The sequence below is a fragment of the Tachypleus tridentatus genome, chromosome 9, assembly GCF_004210375.1.
Source record: "Tachypleus tridentatus isolate NWPU-2018 chromosome 9, ASM421037v1, whole genome shotgun sequence".
NCBI lineage: Eukaryota > Metazoa > Arthropoda > Merostomata > Xiphosura > Limulidae > Tachypleus > Tachypleus tridentatus.
In genome coordinates this window covers 31,481,166-31,498,686 of record NC_134833.1, presented here as the reverse complement: position 1 = coordinate 31,498,686, position 17,521 = coordinate 31,481,166, and the positions used below count along the sequence as shown (strand labels likewise).

General features: G+C 30.3%; 1 protein-coding gene across 1 annotated transcript in view; it reads right to left on the bottom strand.

The window, feature by feature from the left end:
* LOC143224983 (rho GTPase-activating protein 44-like) overlaps positions 1 to 17,521 on the bottom strand; it is a 63,494-nt gene continuing 45,973 nt past the window's right edge. Inside the window, exons 9-16 of the mRNA XM_076453567.1 lie at positions 17,125 to 17,172; positions 15,408 to 15,474; positions 12,158 to 12,239; positions 11,353 to 11,433; positions 9,191 to 9,319; positions 8,413 to 8,492; positions 7,221 to 7,353; positions 1 to 5,325 (exon numbers count right to left, since the gene is read on the bottom strand). Coding sequence (XP_076309682.1) covers positions 4,533 to 5,325; positions 7,221 to 7,353; positions 8,413 to 8,492; positions 9,191 to 9,319; positions 11,353 to 11,433; positions 12,158 to 12,239; positions 15,408 to 15,474; positions 17,125 to 17,172 — 1,413 coding nt within the window. The 3' untranslated portion in view covers positions 1 to 4,532. The remainder of the gene's footprint in view (positions 5,326 to 7,220; positions 7,354 to 8,412; positions 8,493 to 9,190; positions 9,320 to 11,352; positions 11,434 to 12,157; positions 12,240 to 15,407; positions 15,475 to 17,124; positions 17,173 to 17,521) is intronic.

Below are 17,521 nucleotides of genomic sequence, written 5' to 3'. Positions count from 1 at the left end.
AACGTATTGATCTTTTTATTTTTAGAATATACAGAACACACACACACACAAAAACCACTTAACATTTACCTGTATCAGAAGTAACTGAATACAATAAAACCATGCATTACACACTACTTCCAGATACTGTAAACAGTACATAAACACAAGTATACATATATTAGAAACTTTTGGGTCTTGATAATATAAAGTTATGGAAACAACTGGAATACAAAAATACTCTGTTTTTTAATATGAAGTATAAGTAATTCACGTATAAGCTTTAACTGCCTACCTTTAACACACACTGACTTTCATACTAGCCAAAGTCAATGAAAAAAGTCAAGGAAAATCCAGATGTTTCAAATATCACGTACGATACTTAAAATCTTACAAACCTACAACAAATGTGGTGGTACATAATTTGTATTAAAACTAGTGTTTTGTTCATAAATATTTAAAACTTTATTTCATATTTCTTTAAATGATGATCAGAAGATACTTATGAAGTAATTGATAACTGTAGTTTAACTGGTAAGAACTTAAAATGATTATTACACTGCATTACAACAGTATCAACTTAACTTACAGGCATATTTTCTTTAATTATTCAGTACGTCTTGACTCAAACTACAAGATTAAACTTTTCATCTTTATTTATAATGGTAGACTATACGATACTGAATACCCAACATACATGAGGTAAATCAAGTTGAAATTAGTTTTGTTTAGAATATCTTTAAAAAATATATCTTCATATTAAATACTGGGAAGAAACTTATAAACATCCACAATTTTAAGATGCAAAAATACTCAGAAAAAGAGGATCCCAGTGATAAATAAGGGAGTTCTTTGCAGTAACACTGTATAAAGCTGAAATGTAGCTATCATGTGAATGTCATTTTCATGAATAAAAAACAATTTAACAAAACTCCCAAGAAAGCTCTGATACACAAAAATCATAATGCACACTCAGTGTAACTTCTGACATACAATAAGAAACAATCTTAGACTAAGCTGCACAAACTACTCACAAGATAAATGCGATTTACTTCATCCAGTTTTGATTTTGACAAGTGTGTAGCGCAGACACTAAATATTTGAAACATTCTATGTTTGAAAAATAGCCACTTAAAGTTACATGAAACTCTTATTGTCAAGGAAGACTGATTATACATAGCAATATTTGCACATAAATATATATATATTACACAACCATGACAGTCTTCAACAAAATTCTATTATCCCTGTAAGCTTGCCATTTTAGCAGACTAAACGTAATGTGATACCACATCCCAGCTATTAGTATGCACAATAAATAGTGGAGTAGATAAAGATTTCAAAGATTTATCATCAAAAGCAACAAAATTATTCTCATAATTTTATGAAATAAACATTTCTACTTTAAACTTACCAAATCTCACACACCCATGCCACAAAATGAACCATTCACTACACAAAAAATGTATCCGACTTCTTTTGTATTTTAATAGGATGGAACATTGGAGCTTACAATAACGACAACTACTGTATAAGCAAATCAAACATTACAGAGGCTTATTTAATAGTAAAATAAAATAATCAACCACTTTGATATGGTTAAGTACAACTTTATACATCAGTAGGTTTGGCTTTATCAGACTTGGTAGGTTAACGGGTTGGGGCTAAGTCGTTTGTATATAAAACATCTGATGTAGTTATGTTTATTCCAGATGTCAGATGAGTAAATAATTACATAACTGTTTTAAATGACAAATGAATAAAAGTGTGGTATACAAGTCTCACTGATGAAAACACATCAAATTAGATATGTTAAAAAAACTGAACAGAGTACAACTAATTTAATTTTCATCAAATTATTTATAATTTCATCACAACAAAAGCTAAAAATTCTCAGTAACTAAGGTAACTCGATCAAGACATTTCTCTTTCTAATTTTGTGTTAGTGATGTGAAATTTAATATTTAACCAACTAACTTTAATTCTTAAATAGCTGAATTAATTTATTGAACCAAACTCAAATGATGAAAACTCTAGAAATAAGTGTTAGCATTTATAACTTGTTTGTAGTTTAGTGAATATTCAAGATTCAATACATTTATAATATGAAGTTCCAAAATTAACACAAACTGTTACAGCATATACATAATTCTAATGTAGCAAAAATGTGTAATTTTTCTGAAAACAATTCACAGTTTAGTGGGTTTACAAGAACAGTTGTAGATCTACAATAAAAACTTTCTACACATTACAGTCTTGCTTCTACAATGTAACTCAGGTTACAGCCATCACTAGGTTAAAATGTGTTTTTCACCAATATAAAGAACAGAAAATATTTAAATATTCTTGATTTGCATATTTTATAAATATATTTCTTGATCAGTAAGTCCAAATTAAAAAAATAATCCTAAATATAAGCCCAATCATTTAACTTGGCACATGTCAAGGAAAAGTCTAATATGGTGACTGAGTAATCAAATCCAGATTAATACAACAGTTTCTAGATTCAAATGAAAATCTCACATCTACGAAGATAACTGTATCAACAAGATAATGGTATTCTTGTTGGCAATGATCTGAACTTATCTTCTGCTAACCAAAACTGTCAGTCCAGTTCTATGATGTTTTTTCACAAGGACTTTTTCTGTAGGCTATTTATCAATGGTTAGGAACACTGTCAAAATATATGTAATTGACATAAGAATAATTAACTAAAACATACAGTTACATAAATTTAAACATAGGCACTACTACATTTTGACTCAGAGTACATGGTTGTCGTTAGGTGAAAGTTACATTACTACCTCCGAATATAAATTTTACCTCATGCTTATCCGATGCTTTGGTTCATATTGTTGTAATAATTAAATTAGAATTTATTTAAAATTGCTGTTATTGTATTTTGAATTATTTAGTTCAGTAGGTTCCCCACTAATCAACATAGGAATACTATTTTGGGTATTCTTTCTCTTTGCATTTAATAATCTTTATACCTCAACACATTTAAATATAAACAGTAATTAACTGAACAAAAGAAGTTGGAAGTACTAACATAAAGATACACATCAACAACAGTATATAATTAAATATAAAATTTATACATGTAGCCTAAAGCTGCAATCTCACAACCAACTATACATTCTTCACTCATTGTAGTTCTTCTCAGTTAAATCCATAATTTGAAATCCTACCTTCTCTTTTAAGAGATCCATCATACAAATAATATAATGAATTCTTTACCTTTCTATTATCATTATCTTAATGAACATGCATTATGTTTAAATTATTTCATAAAATGTATTACAAATTAAAACCTATCAAATATTATCTGACAAATCTTTGTTCAACTGGATAGCCCATACAACTTTCCTATATTGAAGTCAGTCAGTCTGTTTGTCTTTAAATGTTGTACATATGTGTATCAGTATACATATATCTAATAGTTTATCTTTAAGCAGACTTGAAATCCTAAATTAAATCTTTACTCTTTTATCTGTATTCTTCAGATTCACTAAGATGATTCATGATTGATCCAGTATGTTATTCAACATTCATCACGAAGATATCCAATTAAAATGAAAACATTGCAACTATAATTATTTTAGAAATTAAAAAAACAACCCAAATCCAATGATATATACTATCAAAAACATGTCCATGTAAGAAGGGGCTCAGCTTACATACAAATTGTTGTTTTCCTGTAAGGAAAGACAGATCACCAAAAGCATGATGTGTTGAATTGATTAACTTATCATAAAATTATATTACTCACCATTAATCTTCCAGTTTTAACATCAAAGTTCCACAAATATTTCACAGAAGAGCACACCATAATAAAACTGAAATGTTATGCAACACAATGTTGAATCACTTTGTGAATAAACTAACAAAACTGTAATACAATTTATGTGATGTATTTCAAATGACTATTTTTCTTAAGACAAAACAAGACTAGAGTACTGAAGCACCTATATTTATAAGGCACCACAGAAGATCACCATGTTACATTAATTAAAAAAACAACTTTGTTTATAAGCTGCAAGTAATACCTAATTTTGCATGCTTTAGCATTAAGCAAGCTTTATAAGGGTAACTAAAGACGTGTGTCTTCAGAGACAGCATTAACTTTGGGTTTAACAGGTGGTGGAGGTGGCTGTGGACGGGGTGGCTTGCTACGTACGGTACTTGGAGAGGATGGGACTTTAGTGGTAGCTGGCCCTCCAACTTGGATTAATGTACAGTATGGTTTTTCAACAGGCTGATTAGTGGATGCTTCAGTAACAACCTGATTACTTCGAGGTGGGCGTTCTGGTGGCTGCTCTTGGTGAGATACACCAACACAGGTCTTAATCTCTTCTAAGTCATTTGAAGACTCACCACCTAAACCACAATCTTTATTAATAGTGTCATGAGGTGGTGGAATGATGCGAGGAGGCCTTTCTGGTGGTTTGTCAGCAGATTGTGAAGTCAGGAAGTTCCACCTATCCTGTTTGGCTGTATGTCCTGGATCAATAGTAGCAACTTGCTGTAGTTTTTCAATCACTTCAGTACTTTCACTTGAATCTTTTTTGTAACTGAATAAATTCTGAATTTTCATTTTGATATCCAACAACTTCACTCTGTCCTGTTATGTCAGCTACAATATTGTCATTAATAAAGGTTTCTGTATCAGTATGAGAAAATGAAAACTTCTGGTTAGCATCTTCAGAGTTCTCCTCTATTTCAGGTAGAGAAAGTTGTCTTTCAGTTTCAAGTAATTCAAATGGCTTTGAAAGTTTGTCTGCTTTGGTTGGTCTTTCAGGTGGTGGGATGGACGGTCTATCAATTGAACTTGAATTTTTTACAGGGATTCCAGGAGGAGGAACACTTGGTTTTTCTACATGATTACTTAATTTTGAATAACGAGGGGCTAGTGGTGGTCTCTCTGGTTTTTCTAATTTACTTTTACGGTCTAGTGAATTAGTAGAATACAAGAGTAGCTTCTCAGTTTTTTCTGGTTTTTCAGCCTTTACCACAGCTGATTTTTCAGAAACAATACCAGCCAGGTTTTCGTGTGACCGTCGCTGTATCAAAGAGGGACGCTCCGTTTTCCTTGGAGCTCCAGTGTTGTTTCGAGGAAGAGTTGATGTTTGTCGATCATAACTTGAAAGGTTCTCAAAAGAATCAAGTTTTATACTTTGAATGTTTGACTGATTATCCTGGTTGTAAAATATTGATCTTTCTACACTGTGTTTTTCTGATCCTCTTGTCTTGTCTGTTTGCTGAATACCTGGGGCTGGAGGAGCAGATTTTTTGCCTGGGCGGTGGGTTGGTTTGGGGCTATTAGCAACTGGACTTGTTGTCAAGCTGTAAAATAAGTATATCTTAGTATCAAAGGTAAGTGTACAAAGGGTACTCACTTAAGTATCAGTAAACTTATATGTGATTGACAAAATTCAACCTCAGAACTGGGCATAGCATCTTTAAAATCTTAATATCTTTAACAAAGACCAAACTGTTTATTGTCTAACCTTGACCTCAAAGTACAATTAAAACCCAGAGAATACAGCTATATCAATTTTAGATAACTCCAAAGAGCTACTTCACACATATATATCTTTAGATTTTAATTTATTCAATTTCTTATTTCAGTCTTTTTAATTAATTAATTAGTAGATACACAGATACCTTAGCACATGGAACAATCATATTACTGCTCAGTGTGTATCATACTTAACATGACTTGAAAACGTTTGACAAAAGTATGGAGACTGTCAAGGATAGAATGTGCAAAATAATTAAACAAACTGAAATTACTCGAAAATGTCTAAAATGTTAGGGTTGAGCCATCTTTAAAATAAAATGTAAAACCATTCTAACAGCGAGTTCTACCTTTCAAAATTCCACTGCTTACCACCAATTTGCAACACAATGAGAAGACAATAAAACAATGTCCCACTCATAAATTGTGCAATAATTACTATTATGAATCCTGCATTATCAATATTAAAAGAGTGGTGAACAAATCTAAGAAAAGCATCTTTCATTAGCAATAAAATACGTACAACATTGTTGGTGATCGTTACAATTACAAGAAAAATAACAAAAAAACACTAAATGCAGGTTATGGTGTGTACATCACAAAACATTAGTTGCATTTTCAAACTAAATTTCCAAGGATATAAGTATTTAAAAATATCTGAGTAAAGTCTCATGGCAAATATAATTATAATAATTTTTTTCACTAGCTTGTTAATGGTGCATAACCATAATATTTCTTCTTGTAACAAGTAGTTTACATAAACAGTATTCCAAACAAATTCTGTGTTTGTTGTATATCTCAGTCAGTCTGAAAAGCTCTGAACTGAGAAAAAAATGCCATAAAAAATGGATTTAACAATCGTATGTTTGGGAATACTATTATTGTACCCTTTTCTAATTTTTAATTATCCCTAAGAGACTAGATTAAGAATGTAGTGTTTAAAAATGTAATGGGCCTGGTACTAATATCTTATGATAAGCATAATTACAAACTTTGCCTGATAAAACAAAACTATAAAATGTCTCCTGGAATTAGCATCACTTTCAAAAATAATATAGGTTTAGAGTAAAGATGAAACAACTTTTGGACATACAATAAAAGACTAGTGGTCCTTTTAATACTACAATAATGAACATTACTAATGATCAAAGTAAGGTAAGGTAAAGGGATGATAACTTGTAAACATTATTAGCAGAGGTGGCTAAAACTATTTATGACATTTTTAATCTACAAACTAGTCAATATGTTTTGTTGTATTTTTCAGAGTGCTTACACCTCAAGTTATGGAATTTAGTGAACTTCGTTTGATAATATTGATCAAACTCTAAAATGAGAAAAATAAACATTTAATAAAGCATATAATTTACCTTTTTTAGAACATGTCAAAATAAAAAAAATCACAAACAATTTAGAATACAGTTAAACAGATATAGACAGAAAGACAAACAGTTCTAACCTGTTTTTTTAATAGCTCACTCCATCAAATTAAATCAAGCAACTATAAACTTTAATATTTTAAAATTTATTATTTGACCTCCACTTTGCAGAATGATATTCTTTCAACTACCTAGTTTATAATAACCACTATTTAAGTTAATAAATCTTCAGTTGTTTTTCTTTAAACACTGTTATTACACACACACGAGTTTATGTCATTTAATGCCTTTTTTAAAGAACCATGTCAATAACCACAACATCTCAGAGATGATTAGTCCCATACCTGTCAGGTGGACTTCCCCCTTGATCTGGATCTGATTCTTCATTATGGGTTGCACATTCTGGTTGGCTGGTTGTTGCTAGGTTTTTACTTGGATTTACTGAAACTGGCAGAGATGTAAGATAAAACTTTGTCTCTGAAAAAAGATATATTTAATAATTTAATGTGAGGATCACATATTTCTACCAAATACAAAGTAAAAGAATCAACATGTGTGCATACATATAAGCAAAAGAGGATATTGGAATATACAAAATGGTATGTGGAAGGGAAAAACTATTGCATATTGTAAAAAATCCTGGATAACAAGTAAGAAAACAAATTATGTCTTATCTCCAGATAAATATAACATATGTACTGTTACAAAAACCTAATAATTTGGTTAAAAACTCTAACACTTTATGAAGTATTACACACAGCTAGCATAGCAAGCAGAAACTCTAGTAAAATGTACAGACAGTAACAGTTACCTCTAGCTGGAAAACTATACATGTTCAAATTTTTAACTCACTCAAGTCTACTGATCACATTAAGAATGTTGCATTTAGTAATGCACCATGTTAATAACCTCAGTTTTGTCATTGCATTTAACTTTATAAATGTATGGTTATTTCTACAGTATGGACAGATCAGTGTTACTGCCTAGATTTTTCAAAGTGTGGGATAACAGAGACACCTGCATTATACTGCTAAATTACAACAGTGATGTCATAATGCTTAAGCCATGTTTTAACAAAATAAATCATTACCCTATATAACCATAAAAATGTAACCATTTAAAATTAATGTATTTATTATTGTAAACTTTCTTCTCCACACTAAAATGTGCAATTCCAGTGCAGAAATTAAAGAACCAAAAACAACCTAATCTATTCTTTTGAGTTTACAATAAACCCTGAAAAATGATTTATTAATGTTTGGAAAATATTAGCAAATAATTTGCTGGTTATTTACAATTAATTTAATATTTTTTGCAAAAGGCATTTATCCTTTTATACCATATATCAGTATGTACAACTTTTCAGTGAGGCCATAATAGTGAAAATCTTATATTTTTACATTTAAAAGCAACCTATTTTTATTTCCTACCTAAAGTATTTTCCTTGTCACATTATGTTCAAAACGTAATTGCAACAGATATTATTCTAATATTTCCATAAACAAAATTTCCTAAAAATTATAGTGTTTCACAAACCTCCAGGAAAGAACCAATCAGCATAAGTCACCAGAGAGTCAACAATGATGCTGTGAATGTTGGCCACAGACATGTTCATACTGAAAAGTACAAAAATGATTCCATAACAGTCACCTTAATCATGGTGACAAAATTGTAAAGATGTACTTTTTATAAAGTACTTGTTTTGAAACTACATCATGATTTAAATATTTAGGTTAAAAAAACACAACATATTTATTCTTTTAAACATGAAAGGAATTCAAAATTAGCATTGAACTGTACAACTGGATACTTCTGTTACAAAATGGTAAAAAATAAACATTAAGGAAAGAACTCAGTGATTCTTCTGTAGACTGTGGAAGCAAAGTTATGTTTAGAAATAAGTTATATTATGTATAATACAATTCAGGACTAAAGCAAATTTTGATAATTTTGTTTGTTTCTATCATACAAACTAATACTGAAGGTTTGAATCAAAACTACAAAGTAAGATGAGAAAATGGTGAGCTTTTAAGCACAAGTGTTTTAGTCTTAATTCTGAATTAATCAAAACTAAAGTATTATTTCATTCAATATAATTTCATAGGTTTAGAGTCAAAGGTAAATAGATTCTTTTACAGAAATGACTATCATGAAGACTTTTTTTTCTAGCATTGCCATAATTTAGATAAATTTTTTTTATAGTTACGGTCTGTATTATAACTTAATTATACTACAAGTCTTGCAGAAATCAAACCATATAGATACATATTTCTCTATATCTAATGGTGTTACAATAAAAAAAAATGGTACTTACCCAAACTGCATGGAATCCTGATCAGGCCCCCAGATAAGATTAGGACCAAACACTATAGCTATGTTTTGAGGTGACATTTTGTTTACCTCAGCATATGTAGCTAACTTTGCAAGAAACTTGATGATGTACCTATAGATTTTAATTCCAAACAATAAAGTTTTATCAACTGTGCATTCAGTTAATTAATCATTGGGCATTACATATGTAATACCTGATAAATTATTAGGCAACTGAAATAATAAAAAAAAACACACAAAAACAAACAATCATGAAAACTTGTCACAAACAAGAAAATTCATAACATAGTGAGGAGTGATGTACTTCAAAAAAATATGGCTGTTCACAGGTGTTTCTCTCAAATATGCTTAGTTAAATTACATTCTTTATGATAGGTGAATTTTTTCTTGGAAAAATACATTGCTCAAAATAATTAGAATTTTCTATATTCTAGATGTGCTGAGGCATAATTAATGTTATAAATAATGCTATTTATTTTTATGTAAACAATTGTAAGAGATTATCATATAATGTCATGCATTTAAATTTCATACTAAAGTAAAGAAAGCATAGACTGAACAACAGATATTCAGAATGATAGTGAAACATGCCAAGAAAGTGACAAATACTTCTTGATGTTTCTATGATGTTTAGGGTAACTGGCTATTACAGGATGGCTACAAGTCTCACAATCTCATTAATAGGATGAAAACTTGCTTTTCAACTTCTATCACATTTGGTTGGAGACCTCAACAAAAGAGACCACTGTCAACAACCTTGCTTGCTGGACCTCAGTATCCCAACTGAAACAGTTATCTAAAAGTAGTAACAGGTCAATAAATCAGCATGCAGATGGTCACTGATTATTAAATAAAGGCTTGGCCTTTGTGTTAGATGATGAATGGCACAGTTCCACTACCTCATTGTCACAAAACATTCTACCTTCATTCATGTCAAGCACATGTAGAAAAGATCTTGGGCAGAGATCAGTATTAAGCTATTAACGAAAATACATACCAGAAGACTCAACTCTTTAGCAACTTCCTGGAAGAAAAGGGGTTCCAAGCAAATGGACTGGTGAAAAAGTTCAATAGACTTGAATCTGGTTAAACATGTATAATATGCTCTATGACAACATTTGGCAGCATGTGATTCCCCACCAAGTAGTGGCAGTGAATTGGAAGCAACTCTAATGAGGGAATGAGTCACATTATCCCAGAAGCTCATTAACTCATTTATTTGGTGTTGTTAGAGCTAACATTTAGAAAACTTTGATCATACCTTACATATTTTGAGCAGTGTAATTACTTCAACTTGGAAGTTTCAAATAAAACTAAAAAGTTTCAGAGAAAGTCAAGCCATGAAAACACTGCCAGATTAAAAAAAGTTCATTTAAATTTAACTTGCATTACACCTATTTGGCAGCAGCTAATATGCTGCCATACCTCTACAACTCAACTTTAGGGGAAAACTATTTATTGGAAACTAGAATTAGAAGTGTCACATACATTCCTGGAATGCTTAATAGTAGTGTAATTACATGAATTGAAAATAAAAGATTTTACACTAATAGCATGTTGGCTATAAAAACTAAATATGGAAGATTTAGGCATTCATTTGAATTTTAATTAGCTGATAGATTAACACTTACAATGACTTAGCACTGCCACTAATGGATACTGCATGCAGACAGAATTATCAGTCTTAAACTTTTTTGAGCAGTAAGGTATGTCTAGTAATGTGAATTTTGTGAACTTTGTTAAAGTTATTATCCTGGTACTTAGAATCCTGGTACTTTTGTTTGTTTTCCTAAAGGAATGGAAAAATAATCTAGTAATTGTGTGATGTTGATAGATGTTACAGCTTTTTTTATAGTAATTATATTAGCATACATTCATCACAAATTCTCCACTTAGTTTCATATGGTTATTATGGAATTAGTGTATGTTTACAATAGTTTTAGGTGGATACCATGGAACTTGTATACATTACAATTAGCTTCAGGTGGAACTGTGGACCTTGTGTGTAATTACAATTAGTTTTAGGTTGATACTGTGGTACTAGTTTATTCACAATTAGTTTCAGGTAGATACTGTAGACACTTCTGTGTAATATTACATTTTAAGTTGTAGCTCTGGGTACATCATGTACTAAACAAAACTTACCTCAGATTGTTTCGGTTGGCTTCAGGAAGCTGCTGTACTACATGCCACAGTGCTTGCAGCCTTGACTCTGGGTCAACTGTTCTGTTTAAAAGAAATTAAAAAGTCAGTTTGTAATAACATATCTTGATATATAAAGTTAACATACTTACATGACTGTTAGGAAAGTTAAAAAAAAAATTATGAAAACTGTACGTGTGCAGGCTATTTTTAAATCTGTACATAAAAAAAAAAATAATCTTTTGTTTTATTGAAATTAGACAGTAATTTCTTTACTAACTAATCAAGTTCATAACTTATGCAGAATTCACCAAATATATTTTGTTGACAATCAAATAATTATCTCAAACTACTTCACTAGGTTTGTATTAAAATCACTTAAGTACAGTTCTTTCATGGAAATGACAGACCATTACAATATAGAGGATGCATGTAATTTATTATGAAACAAACACTAGCTTATAAACTAAGAAACATGTTCAAGATTTGTGTTCCAAAGATAGAAAGTCTAAAATTGATTACTATATTCATCTTTTAGTTTATAACTTAAATAAAGAATAATATAACAGGTTTTTACTAGCTTAACCAGAAAAATAGCTGCTTCCTAATGAATGTTGAAATTTTAAAATTAGTGTTAACATGAAACGTTCTAAACGTTTTAAAAATCTAGAATACTGAAACTAAATTAAAATGGTTAAAAACAGGTGGCTGATGGAAGAAACTGAATATTTACTAAAGTATCTGTATGAATCAAAGATGCACTTTTAATAACAGAATAATTTTATTTACTGCATACAAAAGAGCTTACTTTGCTGCATTCATCCATTCATCATAGAGGTCAAAGGTCAAGAGAGGTTCTGGTAGTTCACGTAGGTATGATTTGAGAGCCCCTAATTTGAAAGTGCATTAGACAGAATATTTCACAAGATACTTTCAATAGCTATACAGGCTCTTATCATGCAAACACCACATTTCATGTACTTTAAAAAGCAAGTAGGCCACAATTTATCAAGTTTCTTGAAGTGATTTAACTAGTTTTTATTTTATCCTAGGTATTATTACAATAATCAATACAACAATTTCGTTTATGCACAGTAATTTATTTTCTATAAAGGAATTTACCTTCACTTCATGCTACTTGTCTTAATGGATTATACATTTTTCTGGAATTTTCATATTTTACACTAACACTAATTATTGTGCAAAGTCAAAATCACTGCATCAATTATTTTAATAATACAAGTGAGAGAATATTACCAATTTTAGTTATCCTAGGTAGTTTCTAAGTAACTTCATCCTATGCGCATGGGTTGAAGGTCAAAGTGCACATGCCATGATCTTTTGCACAGTGCTATTCAATATGATATCATATGTGATGTCAGAGTTGTCAACTATTCAGCTGACCATACATTACTGATTTAGTGACCATTTGTAGTAGAGGAAAGTAAATACCAGATACAATATACAGGGACTGAAAAACTGGAACTATGTATTTCATAGGTATGCAAACTGTAAGACGAACAAAAGTAATTTTATTTGTCACTTGAATATCACCTTGCTTTCCAACATGTCAGAGTCTGAGTAAGATTGACATCAACGATTCACACACACTTCTTAAGTATAAATACTTTTATACAACAAACTTTTGCATCTTACTAAAAACCTTTCCATATTTCATGGAGATATACATTATAAATTCAGAATTAACAATAGTATTTATACACATCTTATTAAATAAAATTGAAATACGGTACATGTTTATTGACCAACAAATTTAACAGTGAAAAAATATTTAATTGCAACACTTGGATACACACACACACACACACGTGTAAAGAATAGAAAAAAGATCTAATTGTGGTTTTTAATATTTTCATACATCTTTCAAATAATTAATCATGTTTAGGTAAATTATACCAATAAAGTTCTGTGTCACTATGCAGTATGTATCCTCCAAAGCATTGTTACACTAACAAATGTTAAAAATAAAATCATTCTAAAAAGAAAAATTTTTAACAGTACCTTGTTCAGCTTAGATTTCCTAAGAACATTGTACTATACATAAATGTATAGGTTTTTAAGTTAAAAATAAATAATATAAAGCATGAAACTACCATGTTTTGTACCTCTTAAATTTCTGAATGTGTAATGTTAGGGCACTAACAATAGATATGAAAAAATTCCATTTTATATGACACTTTCAGCTCATTATAAGAATAACAAATTTTTATACTTCAGCTCAATGAGAGTCAAACACCCAATTTTAACAGGTAATATTCTGAAAAACTACTGAATTGAAAAAAAACAAGTTTTAATTTTAACATCTCAGTTTCTTTTGTCAAAAAATATATAGAAATACATATACATAAAAAATAAATTTATTACTTATTATTGGTTATAGGTATATTTGTACTTCAAAACAATGTCTGTGGAACTTTTTTTTTCACACTGTGTTGATTGTTCTAAAAATAATTCATGTAGCTTTCAAATATGCATTTTCAAACAAACAGTAAAACAGGGTGTCTCCAAACTATTATAATTTATCTGGCTTCCTAGCTAGCCCATACACAGATTAAAATATTTCATTACTTAATACAGCACTGACTTTTGTCTACAACCAATAACATTTGCTTGAGAAATGACACTTCTTACCAAAGTAAATTAACATAAATTATTATGATCATGTAGTTCACAAAACAGCCTTTCTGTCTGTTATAAACATATACTACTGACAAGTAAGCATGAAGAAATAAGTTATTTAAATAGCATGAAGAGCTGAGATGTGTTTCAGTGGTGAGTGTAACAAATTTATTGATATGTCAGATAATAAAGCTGGTGGGAGGGATCCTTGTCCAAAATTATGGTTTGTCAATATCTATACTTGGTGTATCCAACTAATGAATATTCTGAAACCTATATAAGGGAAGAAAGAAAGTCTAAAAAGAAAAATTCAGAGCTGAGAGGTATCATGTGACACAGAAAAGAAAATACTGAGAACTTAAATATTTTTTGCTTTTGATGTTAAGAAATTAAAACTTACATAATATTAAAGTTTGAGATATAAACTAAATTTGTGCAATATTTATTTAAACATGTTGATAATAAATTGTTTAAATAAATTTGTTAAAGTGATTCTGTAAAAAGGCTGTGACACATGAACTTTGATATCCCACCATGCATATAATTGTTAAATGACAAGAAATTAGTTTTTTTAAATCCAAAGTAGATTAACTCTCGAAATGAAATACATACTTAGATATATTAGGTGGTGGTCACAATAAAAACCAATTTTGCTCAGTCCATGTTGGCTTGGAAGAAGGTAACAGTGAAAATCTCAAGGCAGCATCATAAATCTGCGTGGTATGTATTTACAATGTTTTTCAAATTCCTCATTCAGTCATGAAGTTATTTCAATAAAATTTGGGAAATCTGATAGAAAAAAAGGCTAGGCCTTCTTTTGATACTAATAACTTAGAAATTCATTAATGAAGAAATGAAAAAACTTTTAGTTTATCTTTTTGGAAAAAAAAGCTGAAATTTATACCTTCCTATTTACAAGGTTTTGTTAACTTGCAGAGATCTACCCCAGAATGTTTATAGTTTTGAACAACATGGTATTAAAGCTGATTTATGGAAAAAAGTGTTATCAAAAATAAAGTATCAACAGAAATCAAAAACAATTTTATAATAATCCAAATACAAATGAATTTTTTGATGACCATAGAATCCATATTTCATATTACAACTTTAATACCATACTACCCAAACCATCTAAGCATTTTATTATAGCTCTAAAACAGTTCAATCAATCTTGTTAATAGTATGTAGTTTCATTTTTTACAGAAAGAAATAGTACTTGAAGTTGAAATTCATAGTTTACTATTTGTTTGATTTCAAAAATAGCTGATCATAAGAAAGCTTAGCTTTTATTTTGTCGGCTTATCATTCACGTAAAGATATTTTCATAAATGAAAACTCCAAAAACATTTACTTATCCAACATTTATCATCCCAGTCTGAATCTTATACTCTTTAGAAAAATAAAACTTTATGTAATACCTGCCACAGTGTGGGGATCTTGGGCATACTCTGTTAGATCAAATGTTGTGAGAACATCAAATGAATTCTGCAAATAAAAAAATGTGCAAGGTTAATATTATGGATGGATGTGTATATTTATTCTGACATACATACATACATACATACATCAAGTTCTTTCTTTAACATGCAGAAAACAAAACAGATAAATTATCTGAATTGTATAATCACAAGCAAATTTAGTTCATCAAATAAAATGTTTAAAGCTAATTATTTTAACAGTAAAAAAAATGTCTCAATATTGTAAATACGCTAAATATTGTATGATGACAATGTAACATTACTATACGAGGTCTGATAAAAAATTTCTAAGACTTCTCCTGTTACAGAAGTACAGAGGCAGTGGCGTGAACAAAATACAAATAGTGATCTTCTCCACAAACAAGACATTTCTTCAGACCTTATACCTGTGTTACACAAACATGTTCAGAGACAGATGTATCTCTTGACCCTGTCATAATAAAAACAGACAGAAAAGAAGAGCAACATGTTTGCATCAAGTTTTGTGTGAGAAATGGTAAAGGAAGGACAGAAATCCTTGAAATGTTAAAAACTACATTTGGTGATGACTGCTCAAGTAAGGCTGCAGTTTATCAATAGATAAAATGCTTCCAGAATGGCCAGGAATTGGTCAATGATGACCCATGTTCTGGGCGACCGTCGACATCATCCATTGATGAAATGGTCACTAAGGTGAAAGAAAATATTGAAGAGATCAATGTTTAACTATCCACAAAAGTGCTGATAAACTGGACATTTTTTTATTGTGTCAGGTGATTTTAACTGAATAACTGCATGCATCTTCATCATGACAATGTGCCTTCACACACATTGCTGTGTCTGTTCAAGAATTTTCAGCAGAAAAAAACATTTCTGGGATACCACACACCCCCATATTCTCCCGATCGTGCCCTGTGTAATTTTTTTCCGTTTCCAAAAATCAAAATTAAGTTAAAAGGAAAGAGGCTTGATGACATTCCAACAATCCACAATAATATGAAAGCAGAATTTAGTTGCATAACAGTTGAAAACTTCCCAGTATTGGTTCCAAAAATGGCAGGAACGTTGGAACTAAACACGTGTGTCAACTGAGGTAGATTACTTTGAAGAGGACAGGATATAATACTGACGTACGTACATTATTCTAAGAAATAAAAGTTAAGTCTTAGAACTTTTTTATCATACCTCGCATAAATTCAAAAATATGCACACACACACAATCTTATATTCAGTTGCTATCCAAACCGTGATTTTACGTGAACTGTAGCATGTAAACAAGTCTTGAAGTGAAATAAGGTTGAAAGTAAACAGCACAAAAAAATTAAAATTTAATCTTAAATGATTTCAGTCATTGTAAATTATTTTATTTTTATAGCTCACATCAGAATGTGTTACAGTGTTACTCCACAGTTACAAAAAATTATCTTCTAGTAACCTCCTTTTCAAAACAAAAGTCCTAATTAAAGATTTGTATTTGTGAAGCTAGACTGTAAGATTACTTGTTTTATAATCTTAGCAATAAATTACCTAACAGGTTATCTGCACTACATTCACCATGTGGAATCAAACCCTAAATCTGTAACCTTACTGTTGACAAAGAATGGAAGCTACACAATAAGTTGACATGTTATTTTACTTATCTACCTTGTCAAAATTGTGCTACTTAAATAATACTCACTTTCAGTTTTTTCACTTTGGATGCCCTTCCAGCTATTCTGAAAAGGCCCTGAAAAGGAGAAATACGAGCTTTGCTACAGTTATTCACAAACGCATTAGCACAAAGAAAAGAAAAAATTTAATGTCATGTGTAAGCCAATAATAAGTAGTTTTAGAATGTTTATTCATTACATCAAACAATGTTTTATGTATAGATAGAATAATGAAAGTTAATCAAGCTTCCTACAAGTTATTTCCAATACCATGTCACCACCACAGACGTAAGATGTAGTTTTGTTTGTTTAGAATTAGACATGAAGCCACACAATGGGCTATCTGTGCTCTGCCCTCCAACAGTATTGAAACCCAATTTTTAGCAGTGTGAGTCCGAAAACATACTGCTGTGCTTCCGGAAGCAT